The sequence below is a fragment of the Oncorhynchus tshawytscha genome, linkage group LG09 (genome assembly GCF_018296145.1).
Source record: "Oncorhynchus tshawytscha isolate Ot180627B linkage group LG09, Otsh_v2.0, whole genome shotgun sequence".
Classification (NCBI taxonomy): Eukaryota; Metazoa; Chordata; class Actinopteri; order Salmoniformes; family Salmonidae; genus Oncorhynchus; species Oncorhynchus tshawytscha.
In genome coordinates this window covers 63,705,839-63,721,502 of record NC_056437.1, presented here as the reverse complement: position 1 = coordinate 63,721,502, position 15,664 = coordinate 63,705,839, and the positions used below count along the sequence as shown (strand labels likewise).

The following is a 15,664-nucleotide window of genomic DNA, read 5'->3' as shown; positions in this document are numbered from 1 at the left end:
GGTGGGCCTGGGAGGGCATTGGTCCAACCATTTGAGGGCCAACTCACTGGAGAGCCAGGCCCAGCCAATCAAAATATGTTTTTCCCACAGAAGGGCTTCATGTCTGGGTGGCTGGTCTCAGACGATACCACAGGTGAAGAAGCCGGAAGTGGAGGTCCTGGGCTGGCATGGTTACACGTAGTCTGCGGTTGTGAGGCCAGTTGGACGTACTGCCAAATTCACTAAAATGACATTGGAGGCGGCTTATGGTTGATACATTAACATTAAATTATCTGGCAATGGCTCTGGTGGATATTCCTGCAGTCAGCATGCCAGTTGCGTGCTCCCTCAAAATTTGAGGATTTTATTGTGTGACACAACTGCACATTTTATATTGGACTTTTATTGTCCCCAGCAGAAGGTTCACCTGTGTAAGGATCATTCTGTTTAATCAGCTTCTTGATATGCCACACCTGTCAGGTGGATGGATTATCTTGGTAAATGAGAAATACTCACTAACATGTATGTAAACAAATTTGTGCACAACATTCTAGGATTTTTTATTTCAGCTCATGAAACATTGATTATTTAATTCTCTCCGAAATATTCTTGTAAGATCCCCCTCAAATGGCAGTTTGATTAGATGAGCTTTCCTCGGGTATAGCATGCTTCTTCTGTTCTGACTGAACACGTTTGTCAAAGTGTAAAATTAGTTCTCGCATGTAGTTGTGGACTCCCCAAAGGTCATCCACGTGTCAGTGCAGTAAGCACGGTCGGCATAGTGGAGAGAGGCCCAGAGAATCGTTTCAGGATATCAAGTGGGGTCCACTTGTCCTCATTTGACCAGGAGTGGGCGATTTTAGTGTGCAAAAAACTAAACTCAGTTTCCACTATTAGGTTCTTATTTTTAAGATTGAATAACTCACGGACACTAGAGAAGCTTAACCAAGTTTAATTCTTCCCAAAGGGAAAAAAAAACATTTCACAGAAGCACTGATATTTAACCCTTTCTCCTATGCTGTCTCCTCCTCCACAACCGAACAGCCAATGCATCCCCGTTGCTAGACAGAACCTTAGTTATATATGTTCTTCCTCACATCTGATCTGACCTCTACCCCAAAGTGCTCACTCTTCCCCAACTCAAGTCTGTCATGGTTATTGATACCAGACTGTCTCTTCTCCCAGAGGATCCCTGATGGCTAACAATAACATATCCTGACATAATGTAAACGTTATATATTCCCCTCTCTCCCTCAGTGACATTGTTAGTTTCTAAGATCTCCACCCGTCTCCCCTTATCAATGCCTGCCACATGTAATCGGTTCCTGCACTCAACACATTCCAAGCTTAGTTGCACCTACTATATAACCCTTAACTATTGGTGAAGACCCTCAACCTCATCAGTGATATGAATAAGTAACATTTCATATTCTCAGAACCCAACACCACCAAATGTTTCACCATTTTCACATCTAGAAAGTCATGGCTCTCTGGGTCAAGGGCACACAGGGTCTCCACCACTTGGCTGTTTGAGTTAGCTGAATTGTTCTGACATTTCACCAATGACAGCATCCAAGAACAGTCTTTTATACTCAGTCTCTTCTCATCTGTCTTGCTGGCCTACTATACTGTCCACCACCAATTGCTAGAGATTTGTACTGACATAATGTCATCATTTGTTTGGAGCTGGTGGTGCGTCACTTGCATTAAACATTGGCCAAATTACTTCAAACTCGCCTCCCGGGTGGCGCAGTGGTTAAGGGTGCTGTTCTGCAGCGCTAGCTGCGCCACCAGAGACTCTGGGTTCACACCCAGGCTCTGTCGTAACCACGCGCGACCGGGAGGTCCGTGGGGCGACGCACAATTGGCCTAGCGTCGTCCGGGTTAGGGAGGGTTTGGTCGGTAGGGAAATCCTTGTCTCATCGACTCCTGTGGCAGGCTGGGTGCAGTGCACGCTAACAAGCTTGCCAGGTGCACTGTGTTTCCTCCAACACATTGGTGCGGTTGGCTTCCGGGTTGGATGGCGCTGTGTTAAGAAGCAGTGCGGCTTGGTTGGGTTGTGTATCGGAGGACGCATGACTTTCAACCTTTGTCTCTCCCGAGCCCGTACGGGAGTTGTAGCGATGAGACAAGATAGTAGCTACTAAAACAATTGGATACCACGAAATTGGGGAGAAAAAGGGGTAAAATAAAAGAACTAAAAAAAAGATATATTTTTTTACTTCGAATTCATTGTCACACCTCAGCTTCTCAACTCAACTCTGTGGACCACTTTGACTCCAGTGTAAAGATCTGTTGCTTTTGCCTGGAGTAATTTGTTTACAGAATCGAGAAGACTGAGGATTCTGTGCACTATGGTGGCTATAAACTTAAAGCCGGGGTCAGTCACCGCCTTCAGTATCCCTGTAGCCTTGAGTCTTACTTCTGTTTTGTACGATTGCATGCATTCGATGTCAGAGAGGAATGTCACAGTGCTGTCATAACATTTAACAACCACTGACACAGTAGCCAGTTGTTTCCCTTTACTTTCGCTTTGTTTGGTTACTTTGGCGAAGCCAATTTCTGATATCCATCGTGGCAGTGGCAAATATTACAGGCGGAGTCATATCACGTTGTTCAATTAGCCTTTTCTATTTAGCTTTTTATGACAACCCAAAGGAGTCATAAATAACCGCCTCAGTGGCTTTCCATAGCCCCCTTAAACACACCACGGCACGCTCTGTCCATTGTGCTGACACAGCACAGCAGATAAACATATTTTGCACTAACCTGTCACTCAATCATTTGAACTTTTTTGCAATTTATATATATGGACATAAAACTTAAACTGAAGTTGCACAAGTTTCAATTCCCATTAGGAAACCGGGCCCGTGATTACCCCCATTTCATGGACTAAGCTATGTGTGAAGACACATATAAAGACAAAAGGAGGACACATGGAATTATTTTATTTAGATGGATGGTTGACATGACAGAATGGTAAGCAGATATTTTCTTATCTAAAAGGTTGTTGAAAGTTGGCTACATTCTTGTTATAGTTTGATGAGTCGCACCTGGTAAAAACGGCATATATCGCGCAATTTGTTCAAAGATTTGAAAAAAATACACCAACGACGCTATTTAGGAGATAGATGTTGTGAGCACAGTGTCTCTGATCGGATGGACAATAGATCCTAGCTATGCCCACTTTTGTCAGCACTTCTGCAATCCGATTAGTCAGTCCGCCACATGTCCACATGTGACGCAGGAAACTAGCTACCTACTCGTCTGTCGCAAAGTTGTTCTACACTTGGTGCATGTTATCAAAATGTGATGTTAGCTGTAATACGTAATTACTATTTAGCTAAAGTTATTGAACACATCAAGAACATGTTAGCTGCCAGACAGCTAAAATCGGTTCATTAGCTAGCTAGCTAATTAGTATTACAGCATACAATTACATTCTAGACGATTCTGTGCTTCCAACTTTGTGGCAACAGTTTGGGGAAGGCCCTTTCCTGTTTCAGCATGACAATGCCCCCGTGCACAAAGCGAGATCCATACAGAAATAATTTGTCGAGATTGGTGTGGAAGAACTTGACTGGCCTGCATATAGCCCTGACCTCAACCCCATCGAACACCTTTGGGATGAATTGGAACGCCAACTGCGAGTCAGGCCTAAACGCCCAACATCAGTGCAAAACTTCACTAATGCTCTTGTGGCTGAATGGAAGCAAGTCCCAGCAGCAATGTTTGAGGAATTGAGGAAATATTTACATGTAGGCAGTTATTAAAGTGGCTATGCATAGATAATAACAGAGAGTACTGTAGCAGTGTAATAGATAGGGGGACAATGCAAGTAGTCTGGGTAGCCATTTTTTTAGATGTTCAGGAGTCTTATGGCTTGGGGTAGAATCTGTTTAGAAGCCTCTTGGACCTAGACTTGGCGCTCCAGTACCACTTGTCATGCGGTAGCAGAGAGAACAGTCTATGACTAGGGTGGCTGGAACCTTTGACAATTTTTAGGGCCTTCCTCTGACACCGCCTGGTATAGAGGTCCTGGATGGCAGGAAGCTTGGCCCCACAGATGTACTGGGCCGTACGCACAACCCTCTGTATTGTCTTACGGTCGGAGGCCGAACAGAGCCATATCAGACAGTGATTCAACAAGTCAGGATGCTGTCAATGGTGCAGCTGTAGAACCTTTTGAGGATCTGAGGACCCATGCCAAATATTTTCAGTCTCCTGAGGGGGAATAGGTTTTGTCGTACCCTCTTCACGACTGTCTTGGTGTGCTTGGACCATGTTAGTTTGACGGGCACCAAGGAACTTGAAGCTCTCAACGTGCTCCTCTACAGCCCCGTCGATGAGAATGGGGGCGTGCTCGGTCCTCCTTTTCCTGTCGTCCACAAACATCTCCTTTGTCTTGATCATGTTGAGGGAGAGGTTGTTGTCCTGGCACCACATGGCCAGGTTTCAGCCTATAAGGAGAAGGTCAGTCTTGTTGTTGATCAGGCCTACCCCTCGTGTAATCGGCAAACTTAATGATGGTGTTGGAGTCAGGCCTGGCCGTAAAGTCATGGAGGAACAGGGAGTACAGGAGGGGACAGAGCACACACCCCTGAGGGGCCCCCATGTTAAGGATCAACGTTGCGGATGTGTCGTTACCTACCCTTACCACCTGGGGGGCAGCCTGTCAGGAAATCCAGGATCCAGTTAGAGAGGGAGGTGTTTACTCCCAGGGTCCTTAGCTTATTGATGAGCTTTGAGGGCACTATGGTGTTGAATGCTGAGCTGTCAAGGAATAACATTCTCACATAGGTGTTCCTTTTGTCCAGGTGGGAAAGGGCAGTGTGGAGTGTGATTGAGATTGCGTCAGCTGTGGATCTGTTGGGGCTGTATACGAATTGGAGTGGATCTAGGGTAACCGGGAGGATGCTGTTGATGTGAGCCATGACCAGCCTTTCAAAGCACTTCATGACTACCGACGTGAGTGCCACAGGGCGGTAATAATTTAGGCAGGTTACCTTGATGCTTTGCTTGTTTGATGGTTCGTCTGAGGGCATAGCGGGATTTATTATAAGCGTCCGGATTAGTCTCCCACTTCTTGAAAGCGACAGCTCTAGCCTTTAGCTCGATGCGGATGTTGCCTGTAATCCATGGCTTCTGGTTGAGATATGTACGTACAGTCACTGTGGGGACGACGTCATCGATGCACTTAGGATAGAATTATGGTCAGATTTGTCAAATGGAGGGCGAGGGAGAGATTTGTACGCCTCTCTGTGTGTGAAGTAAAGGTGGTCTAGAGTTTTTTTCCTCTGGTTGCACATTTAACATGCTGGTGGAAATTTGGTAAAACAGATTTAAGTTTCCCTGCATTAAAGACCCCAGCCACTAGGAGCGCCGCCTCTGGATGAGCGTTTTCCTGTTTTCTTATGGCGGTATACAGCTCATTGAGTGCGGTCTTAGTGCCAGCATCAGTCTGTGGTGGTAATTTAGACAGCTACAAAAAATACAGACGAAAACTCTCTAGGTAGATAGTGTGGTCTACAGCTTATCATGAGATACTCTACCTTGAGACTTCCTTAGAAATCGTGCACCAGCTTTTGTTTACAAATATACATAGACGGCCACCCCTTGTCTTACCAGAGGCTGCTGTTCTATCCTGCCGATACAGTGTAAAACCTGCCAGCTGTATGATGTTGATGTTGTCGTTCAGCCACGAGTCTGTGAAACATAAGATATTACAGTTTTTAATGTCCCGTTGGTAGTTTAAATTTTCTCATAGGCCGTCAATTTTATTTTCCAATGATTGCATGTTTGCCAATAGAAAGGATGGAAGTAGGGTTTTACTCACTCACCTATGAATTCTCAGAAGGGAGCCCGACCTCCGCCCCCTTTTTCTCTGAATCTCTTCACGCAAATGACAGGGATTTGGGCCTGTTCCCGGGAAAGCAGTATATCCTTCACATCGGACTCGTTAAAGGGAAATGCTTCACCTAGTTTGTGGTGAGTAATCGCTGTTCTGATGCCCAGACGTTATTTTCGGTCATAAGAGACAGTAGCAGCAACATTATGTACAAAATAAGAACATAAAAAATAAGGTACAAACAACGCAAATAACGAACAAATAACACAGTTGGTTAGGCGCATGTAAAACGTCAGCCATCCTCTCCGGCGCCATTCTACATGTAGCCTATGTGCAATTACAGCCACAACATCAAGTAGCTAGGCCTACAGTCATGCATCTGCAGGTCAGACAGGAGAAGCCATTCAGAATAGTAAGTTAACGTTAGCTGTAGTATCTGAAACCACTGGTATTATGATGATTCTATGCCATTATTGATGTATTTCTTGTATTCAGTATCTAGCTAGCAAAGCCAATAGTTGTTTATCTAATATGGTGACAGTTTTCCCTATGAAGTCTATAGTCTGAGTCTACAGATATCTCTTAGGGCAAGGTTATATGCATCTGCAGATAAAACAGAATACAAGCTTTTGTGAAGAGTAATTTTACCTAACACTAGTATTTAAAACCAACCAGTGCGAGGTTTGTCTATCATTTACAGTTTTTTATCATTTTAAAATTTGTGATGTCATACACAGTGCTTTCAGAAAATATTCACACCCCTTGACTTTTCCCACATTTGTTGTTACAGCCTGAATTTAAAATAGATTATATTGAGATTGTTGGTCACTGGCCTACACACAATACCCCATAGTGTCAAATTCGAAATGTTTACGAATTAATTAAAGGTTAAAAGTTGAAAATGTTTTTTGTAATTAAGTATCAACCCCTTCATTATAGAAAGCCTAAATAAGTTCATGAGTAAAAATGTGCTTAACAAGTTAGATAATAAGCCAAGGCAAAACTCACCAGCTTAATTAACAACAGCAAGGAGAGAGCTGTGACTTACTCATGCAATTAAATACTGTGGCCCATCAAAACAGCAATGCAACACTGGTCATATTACCTGTATGATAGCCAGAAGAGAAGCACCTTGGAGGGAATGTGGTTTCCAGTACAGGCTGGTGGAAAGCCGGGAGGCTGGCGGAAAGCCGGGAGGCTGGCAAGTGCTACACTGTGCCTTGGGAGAGTAAAAAAAAGAGTAAATCCATGTAGGCAATATTGCACTATTGTCCAATGTGTTCACAGTCAGTTGAAACAAAGTTAAATGGAGACAGGCTGTCACACAGGTTGTGTCACAGCCTGATTTAAAATAGATTACATTGAGATTACATTTGTGTCACTGGCCTACTACACACAATGCCCCATAATTTCAAAGTGGAATTCACTACACTCGCATTAACATATGCTAACCTTGTGTATGTGACCAATAACATTTGATTTGATTTTATGTTTTTTTTAAAACATTGCATGTATTAAAAATTCCTGTATTAAAAAAGCTGAAATGTCTTGAGACAATAAATATTCAACCCAATTGTTATAGCAAGCCTGAATAAGTTCAGGAGAAAAATCTGCTTTACAAGTCACATAATACGTTGCATTGACTCACTGTGTGTGCAATCATTTAACAGTTTAACATGATTTTTGAAATACTCTCATCTCTGTACTCCACACATACAATTATCTGTAAGGTCCCTCATTCGAACAGTGCATTTCAAACACAGATTCAACCACAAAGACCAGGAAGGTTTTCCAATGCCTCGCAAAGAAGGGCACCTATTGGTTGTTGGTTGATGGGTATATAAAAAATAGAATATCCCTTTGAGCATGGTAAAGATATGAATTACACTTTGGATGGTGTATCAATACACCCAGTCACTACAAAGATACATGCGTCCTTCCTAACTCAGTTGCTGGAGAGGAAGGAAACTGCTCAGGGATTTCACCATGAGGACCAATGGTGACTTTAAAACCGTTACAGAGTTTAATGGCTGTGATAGGAGAAAACTGAGGATGGATCAACAACATTTTAGTTACTCCACAATAATAACCTAATTGACAGAGTGAAAAGGAAGCTTGTACAGAATACACATATTCCAAAACATGCATCCAGTTTGCAACAAGGCACTATAGTATAACTGCTGAAAATGTGGCAAAGAAATGAACTTAGCCCTGAATACAAAGTGTTATGCTTGGGGCAAATCCAACAACACATCACTTAGTACCACTGTCACTGATTTCCTCCTCTTCGTCTGAAGAGGTGTAGCAGGGATCAGACCAATACGCAGGGTAGTTCGTGCTCAACATGTTTTAATAAAAGACAAATAAACGTGAACACTACACAAAAACAACAAACGAACCGTGGCAAAACCAAAACAGTCCTATCTGGTGCAGAGAACACAGAGACAGGAAACAATCACCCACAAAGTACCTTCAGAATATGGCTGCCTAAATATGGTTCCCAATCAGAGACAACGATAGACAGCTTTCTCTAATTAAGAACCAATCTAGGCAACCATAGACATACAATATACCTAGAAGAGAAACAGCCCCATAAACATACAAAAAAACCTAGACAAGACAAAAACACATACATCACCCATGTCACACCCTGACCTAACCAAAATAACAAGGAAAACAAAGAATACTAAGGTCAGGGTGTGACAACCACTCTTCATATTTTCAAGCATGATGGTAGCTGCACTTGATTTTTTTTAGGGGTAAAAAGAAACATAATGGAGCTAAGCACAGGCAAAATCTTAGAGGAAAACCTGGTTCAGTCTGCTTTCCAACAGACACTGGGAGACAAATTCACATTTCAGCAGGACAATAACCTAAAACACAAGGCCAAATACACACTGGAGTTGGTTAACAAGACAAAATTTAATTTTCCTGATTGGCCTAGTTGCAGTTTTGACTTAAATTGTCTTGAAAATCTATGGCAAGAATTGAACATGTCTGTCTAGCAATGATAAACAACCACCAACTTGACAGAGCTAGAAGAATCTGAAATATAATAATGTGCAAATATTGTACAATGCAGGTGTGCAAAGTTATTAGAGACTTAACCCCAAAATCTCACAGCTGTAATAGCTGCCAAATGTAATTCTAACATGTATTTACTCAGGGGGTTGAATACTTATCTAATCAAGATATGGTGTTTTATTTTTCATAATTCTTTTACAAATGTTATACATTTTCTTCCACTTTGACAAAGTATTTTGTGTAGATTGTTGACAAAAAAATGACAAATCAATATGAATCCCGCTTTGTGACAACAAAATGTGGAAAAAGTCAAGGGCTGTGAATACTTTCTGAGAGCACTTAGCACAAAGTATTTAAAAACACACCAGGTCTGTCTTGCACTTGATTTTATGTACAGACATGAATCTACTGGTTTGGATTCCAAACATGGGGAAGAGGAGGCATCCCAGCTCCCTCGCTGCCAACACCCCTGACAGCCGAGGAGCCTGAGAGGTCTCTGGAGATGAGTCCCCCGGACTCAGAGCACTGTCCGGAGCCCACCAAAGTCCCTCTGCATGTCTTTCACGTAGGTTTGCACACAGGGACGGTAATACATTGAAATATGATGACGAGAAGTAGTGCAAGAAGTAGAGGAATAGGTGGTTTTACTTAACAGCGGCAGAAGAAGCCCATGTATGTCTCCGTTACAATGCCTGCCCACTTGCTCTTCAGCATAGCCATCATGGCCCCCAGCACAGTGTACATAAAAAACACCTCCCCTTGATACCATACACACTTCTGCCCAATATAAGCACGATGGATAAATAATTTTCAGTTTGACAAACTGTAGGCTACTAATTAACAACAGCCAGGTAGCCTACATCTTATAAGCTTCCCAGTAAAGCATTAAAAACAATCAAGCAACCCAGAAAAGTGCTAAAAAATAGCCCATATTAACGCATGTAGCCTAAGAAACATGTTCCATTAAGTCAATAACTTATTTGTAACAGATGACATTCAAATTCTGACTTTCTCTGAAACTCACTTAGATAATACCTTTGATGATACAGTCATAGCAATACATGGTTATAACATCAACCGAAAAGACAGAAATGCCAACGGAGGCGGTGTTGCTGTCTATATTCAGAACCACATTCCTGTAAAGCTTAGAGGCGATCTAATGTTAATTACTGTTGAAGTAATATGGCTACAGGTTCATCTGCCTCACCTAAAGCCCATTCTTGTGGGAAGCTGCCATAGACCATCAAGTGCTAACGTTCAGTATCTGAATAATATATGTGAAATGCTTGATAATGTATGTGATATCAACAGAGAAGTATATTTTCTGGATGATTTAAATATTGACTGACTATCATCAAGCTGCCCAATCAGGAAAAAACTTCAAACTGTAACCATTGTCTGCAACCTGAATCAGGTTGTCAGTCAACCTACCAGGGTGGTTACAAACAGCACAGGAATTAAATCATCAACATGTATTGATCACATTTTTACTAACGCTGCAGATATTTGCTTTAAAGAGGTATCCAAATCTATAGGATGTAGTGATAACAATCTAATAGCCATATATAGGAAAACCAAAGTTCCAAAGGCTGGGCCTAATATAACGTATAAGAGGTCACACAATAAGTTTTGTAGTGATTCATATGTTGATGATGTAAAGAATATTTTCTGGTCTGGTGTGTAAATGAGGAGCAACCAGACACTGCACTTGGCGGATTTAGGAAACTACTTATTCCAGTTACTAATAAGCACGCACCCATTAAGAAAATGACTGTAAAAACTGTTAAATCCCCTTGGATTGATGAGGAATTTAAAAATTGTATGGTTGAGAGGTATGAGGTAAAAGGTATGGAATTTAAGTCTGGCAGCCCAAATGATTGGCAAACATGCTGCAAATTAAGAAATCATATGACTAAACTAAATAAAAATAAACTACACTATGAAACAAAGATACATTATATGATAGTAAAAAGTTTTGGGGCACCTTAAATTACATGTTGGGGAATGAAAGCCAACTCGACTCCTTCATATATTGAATCAGATGGCTCATTCATCACAAAGCCCGCTGATATTGCAAACTACTTTAATGACTTTTTCATTGGCAAGATAAGCGAACTTAGGGATGACATGCCAGCAACAAACACTGACACTACACATCCAAGTATATTGCACCAAATTATGAAAGATAAGAATTGTACTTTTGAATTCCGTAAAGTCATTGTGGAAGAGGTGAAAAAATTATTTTTGTCTATCGATGCGGCAGGTAGCCTAGTGGGTAGAGCTTGGGCCAGTAACCGAAAGGTTGCAAAATCAAATCTTTGTGCTGACAATGGTAAAAATCTGTAGTTCTGCCCCTGAACAAGGCAGTTAACCCACTGTTCCTAGGCCATCATTGTAAATAAGAAATTTAAGAAATAAACAATGACAAGCCACCAGGGTCTGACAATCTAGATGGAAAATTACTGAGGATAATAGCAGATGATATTGCCACTCCTATTTTCCACATCTTCAATTTAAGCCTACTAGAGAGTGTGTGCCCTCAGGCCTGGAGGGAAGCTAAAGTCATTCCGCTACCCAAGAATAATAAAGCCCCCTTTACTGGCTCAAATAGCCGACCAATCAGCATGTAACCCTGAGTAAACTTTTGGAAAAAATTGTGTTTGACTACATACAATGTTATTTTACAGTAAACAAATTGACAACAGAATTTCAGAAGGAGCAGAAGGAGCAGCAAAAGGCCACTCAACAAGTACAGCACTTACACAAATGACTGATGATTGGCTGAGAGACGTTGATGATAAAATGATTACAGGGGCTGTCTTGTTAGACTTGAGTGCAGCTTTTTACATTATTGATCATAGTCTGCTGCTGGAAAAATGTATATGTTATGGCTTTACACCCCCTGCTATAATGTGGATGAAGAGTTACTTGTCTAACAGAACACAGAGAGTGTTCTTTAATGGTAGCCTATCAAATGTAATCCAGTTACAATCAGGAATTCCCCAGGGTAGCTGTTTAGGCCCCTTGCTTTTTTCTATTTTACTTACGACATACTTTTAGTAAAGACAGAGTTTCTATGTATGCGGATGACTCAACACTATACACGTCAGCTACTACAGTGACTGAAATGACCGCAACACTCAACAAAGATTTGCAATTAGTTTCAGAGTGGGTGGCAAGGAATAAGTTAGCCCAAAATATTTCTAAAACTAAAAGCATTGTATTTGGAACAAAACATTCACTAAACCCTAAGCATCAACTAAATCTTGTAATAAATCCTTTGGAAATTGAGCAGGTTGAGATGACTAAACTACTTGGAGTAACACTAGATGGTAAACTGTCATGGTCAAAACATATTGATGCAGTAGTAGCTAAGATGGGGAGAAATCTGTCTATAATAAAGCAATGATCTGCCTTATCAACACTATCAACAAGGCAGGTCCTACAGGCCCTAGTTTTGTCACACCTTGACTACTTTTTAGTCATGTGGTCAGGTGCCACAAAGAAGGACTTTGCAATTGGCTCTGAACAGGTCAGCACGGCTGGCCCTTGGATGTACACAGAGAGCTAATATTGTCCATCTCTCCTGGCTGAAAGTGGAGGAAAGATTGACTTCATCTCTACTTTTATTTATGAGAGGTATTGACATGTTGAATGCACCAAGTTGTCTGTCTAAACTACTGGCACACAGCTCGGACACCCATGCATACCCCACAAGTCATGCCACAAGAGGTCTCTTCACAGTCCCCAAGTCCAGAACAGACTATGGGAGGCACACAGTACTACATAAAGCCATGACTACATGGAACTCTATTCCACATGAAGTAACTGACCCAAGCAGTAAAATTAGATTTAAAGAACAGATAAAAAAAAACACCTTATGGAACAGCAGGACCTGTGAAGCAACACAAACATTGGCACAGACACATGCATACACACACACACACACACACACACGATATCATACGCACTATACACACACATGGATTTAGTAATGTAGATATGTGGTTGGGGATCCATAATAAGTACAAATACAAATGTGCCCTGTCCCCTCTGGCCAGGGGAAACAAACATTACATAATGTATTTCGCTATATACAGCCCATTTATTTGTGAGAGGACAAATTGTGAATTTGAACAAATTTGGTTTATAGCCAAGTGTCAGCTGGCTAGGTTACCTAGACCTTTCATCCCAAATTATTGACTGAAACTAATCTATCAACATAGTGATGACAGACTGAATAACTTTTTAATTACAAGTGCATACTAAACGATGCAACCCTGCATAAAGCAAGATCAACCCTTTTTTTATATTGTCCAACTGCGGTTGTTGTCTCTGTGTTTCTATTCATCCCCCCGAGGCTCTAAAGATTTTTAAAACTATGTGACCTGATTAGAAAACCTCAGCCCACTGTGATAGTTTTATGGTTGGAAAACTGTCCCATAGACATGTGTGTCCTTTCACTATTAACAGGAGTTCAGCTATCCAGAATGAATAATTGTTCCACTGCACCAAGGTACAGAGAGGGATGAAAACAGAGACACCTTCACTCTACATCGTCACTATACAGACCTTCATATTTCATAGTCATCCCATGTTTGCTTCCTGTAAAATATATATATATATTTTACATGCTCTCTGTTTTCTTTGCATTATATAATGCCAATTGTATAATGGACTCAATCACAATGATACTTTAGGTTGACTTGATGAAATATTATACTTACTGTATCTCCTTTGGTTTTGTTGGTCAATCTTGGTGTAGTCTGATCATTTTGGGCAAGAATTTGATATACTAGGCTATTTCATGCATTGCCCAAATTCGGGGGCAGGGAAGAAACTTGCTGCTGCTCCCCCTGTAGACATGTTATCCTGATGCTTCTGACAATATAGTAAAAGGGTTGATGTCTGCATTTTGAAAACTGCTGGTTACAGACAGGTGTAGTGTTTATGAGGAGTTCCCTTGTGTGTGTGTTGTTGCATGTGCTGTAAGCCCACAGGCAGGTTTTTTTTCCTGCTTGGCAGAGATTTTAGAAAAGGTACAATTGTGAACCTGTGATCCGTGTTATTCCACAAAGTTATAGCTAGCGCATAGTAGCGCTGCAGTGAGGAGGAGGGGCGCATAACCCTGTGACCTAGCTCTACCTCGCTCTCCCTGTGTGAGAGAGCTGCGCACTGTGACAGACAGTCCAACACTGAGTCAGAGAGGTTTAGGTATTTTTAGAAATTTCCTGAAATTTGCCGTTGTTCCCCTTTAAGAACTCTATTCAATCAGATACGCTCTAACCGACATCCGCATAGCGGTCGTTTTGGCCATGTCAGAGGTGGAACTGTGTTAGAGCTGTCAAATCCGCAAGTGGCTACTCACATTATACCCACAGTAAAGCAGCCATTGCCATTCGCTGCATGGAGTCGCATTAAGAGAAATCCCATGGAGCCTTGTTTACAAGTTTGAACACTGGAATGTCAGATGTAATCTACACCTCGACTAGGATGATGGAAATCCTAATGATTTAGTTTAACTTTCAGGCCATGTTTGATATAATGGTCCACCAGAACTTCTGCAAATTTGCAAGAAAGTATCTGGTGATGAGATTAGCCATCTTCTAATGCTGTCTCCAGTTAATTATTTACCTCAGTGATTGACACACAGCAAATCCTGGGAGGAGATGATGCTAAATTGAAATTACATTTGTCTAAAGTATTAAATAAAGTGTACAGAATCTGAAAGATACAGTATTCACTCTGAGTTAGGCAAAACAGCATTTGATTTTCATGCTCCACACTCATTGAATGAATTGCAGAGAGAACTCCAGTTAGATGTTTTGGTGCTTGTAAGACAGTTTAAATGCACATTACATGAACATTTTATTATAAATTGTGATTGCTTTTTGCAATGTGTGTTTATCTTATAGAAGTTTATTTATTTTAATCATTTTAATCTCCATCTTGTACTTTTTACATGTTATAATTTTGTTTGGTTTTAAATTCGTATTAATTGCTGTGTTGTTTTTATTGTTGTATCATAGGGCACAACTGTAAAATATACTCTGTCTCCGCTTGTTTCCTCTGTTTTAAATAAAGGCTAATAAAAAAATGTAAATGGGAAATTATTGAAAAGAATGTAGTAGGACACCAAAGTTTTCATAGACTCAACATGGATGGTTGGCAAAAGGGAAGCTTCTTTGATGTTGGTGTCTGACACTCATCCCCCTCTCCTCAGGAGCTGACTCAGAGGCTGACCGAGGAGATCTCTTGCAAGCACTCCCTTCTTAGCGAGGAACCGGCCACTGCCTTACAGGGGAAAGATCTCTACGAACTGGAGGTACTCACATTATAGCAGAATTCATACTACACATTCGCTCAGTCTATTCATACTACAAAATGTGCGGATTATTCAAAAGTAGATACGTGCTGGATCCTCCAAAATTGGATCCATAAAAAATTATATGAACGTCACTCCAAAGGGTACATTTTATTATTATTATTAAACCTCCATTGACAAATTATCTTAACACTTATGTCTTTTTTTAACCTCCATTTGTTGTGTTGTGCTGCAGGTGATCCTACGGGTCAGGGACACAGAGCTGCAGTGCCTCAAACAGGAGACCAACTCTCTGAAGGAGGAACTGAAAGCTGTTCACAGGGTACATGCATTCACCTCCTAGCATTTAGAAAATACTCAGAGAAATGATCCAATCTTTTGATTGTACCTCGACTCATGTTGGTTGAGCGCCCTCCACTTCTTTCCATTAACAACATTAATTTACAGACACTGTGGTAAACTACAGTCAAATCATATGTGGTTTCCTT

General features: G+C 41.2%; 1 protein-coding gene across 3 annotated transcripts in view; it reads left to right on the top strand.

Moving 5' to 3' along the window:
• LOC112246418 (centrosome-associated protein CEP250-like) overlaps nt 1-15,664 on the top strand; it is an 86,967-nt gene that overhangs the window by 50,746 nt on the left and 20,557 nt on the right. For all 3 annotated transcript variants that reach the window (XM_042327195.1, XM_024414730.2, XM_042327196.1), the window contains exons 17-18: nt 15,075-15,176; nt 15,412-15,498. In XM_042327195.1, coding sequence (XP_042183129.1) covers nt 15,075-15,176; nt 15,412-15,498 — 189 coding nt within the window. The remainder of the gene's footprint in view (nt 1-15,074; nt 15,177-15,411; nt 15,499-15,664) is intronic.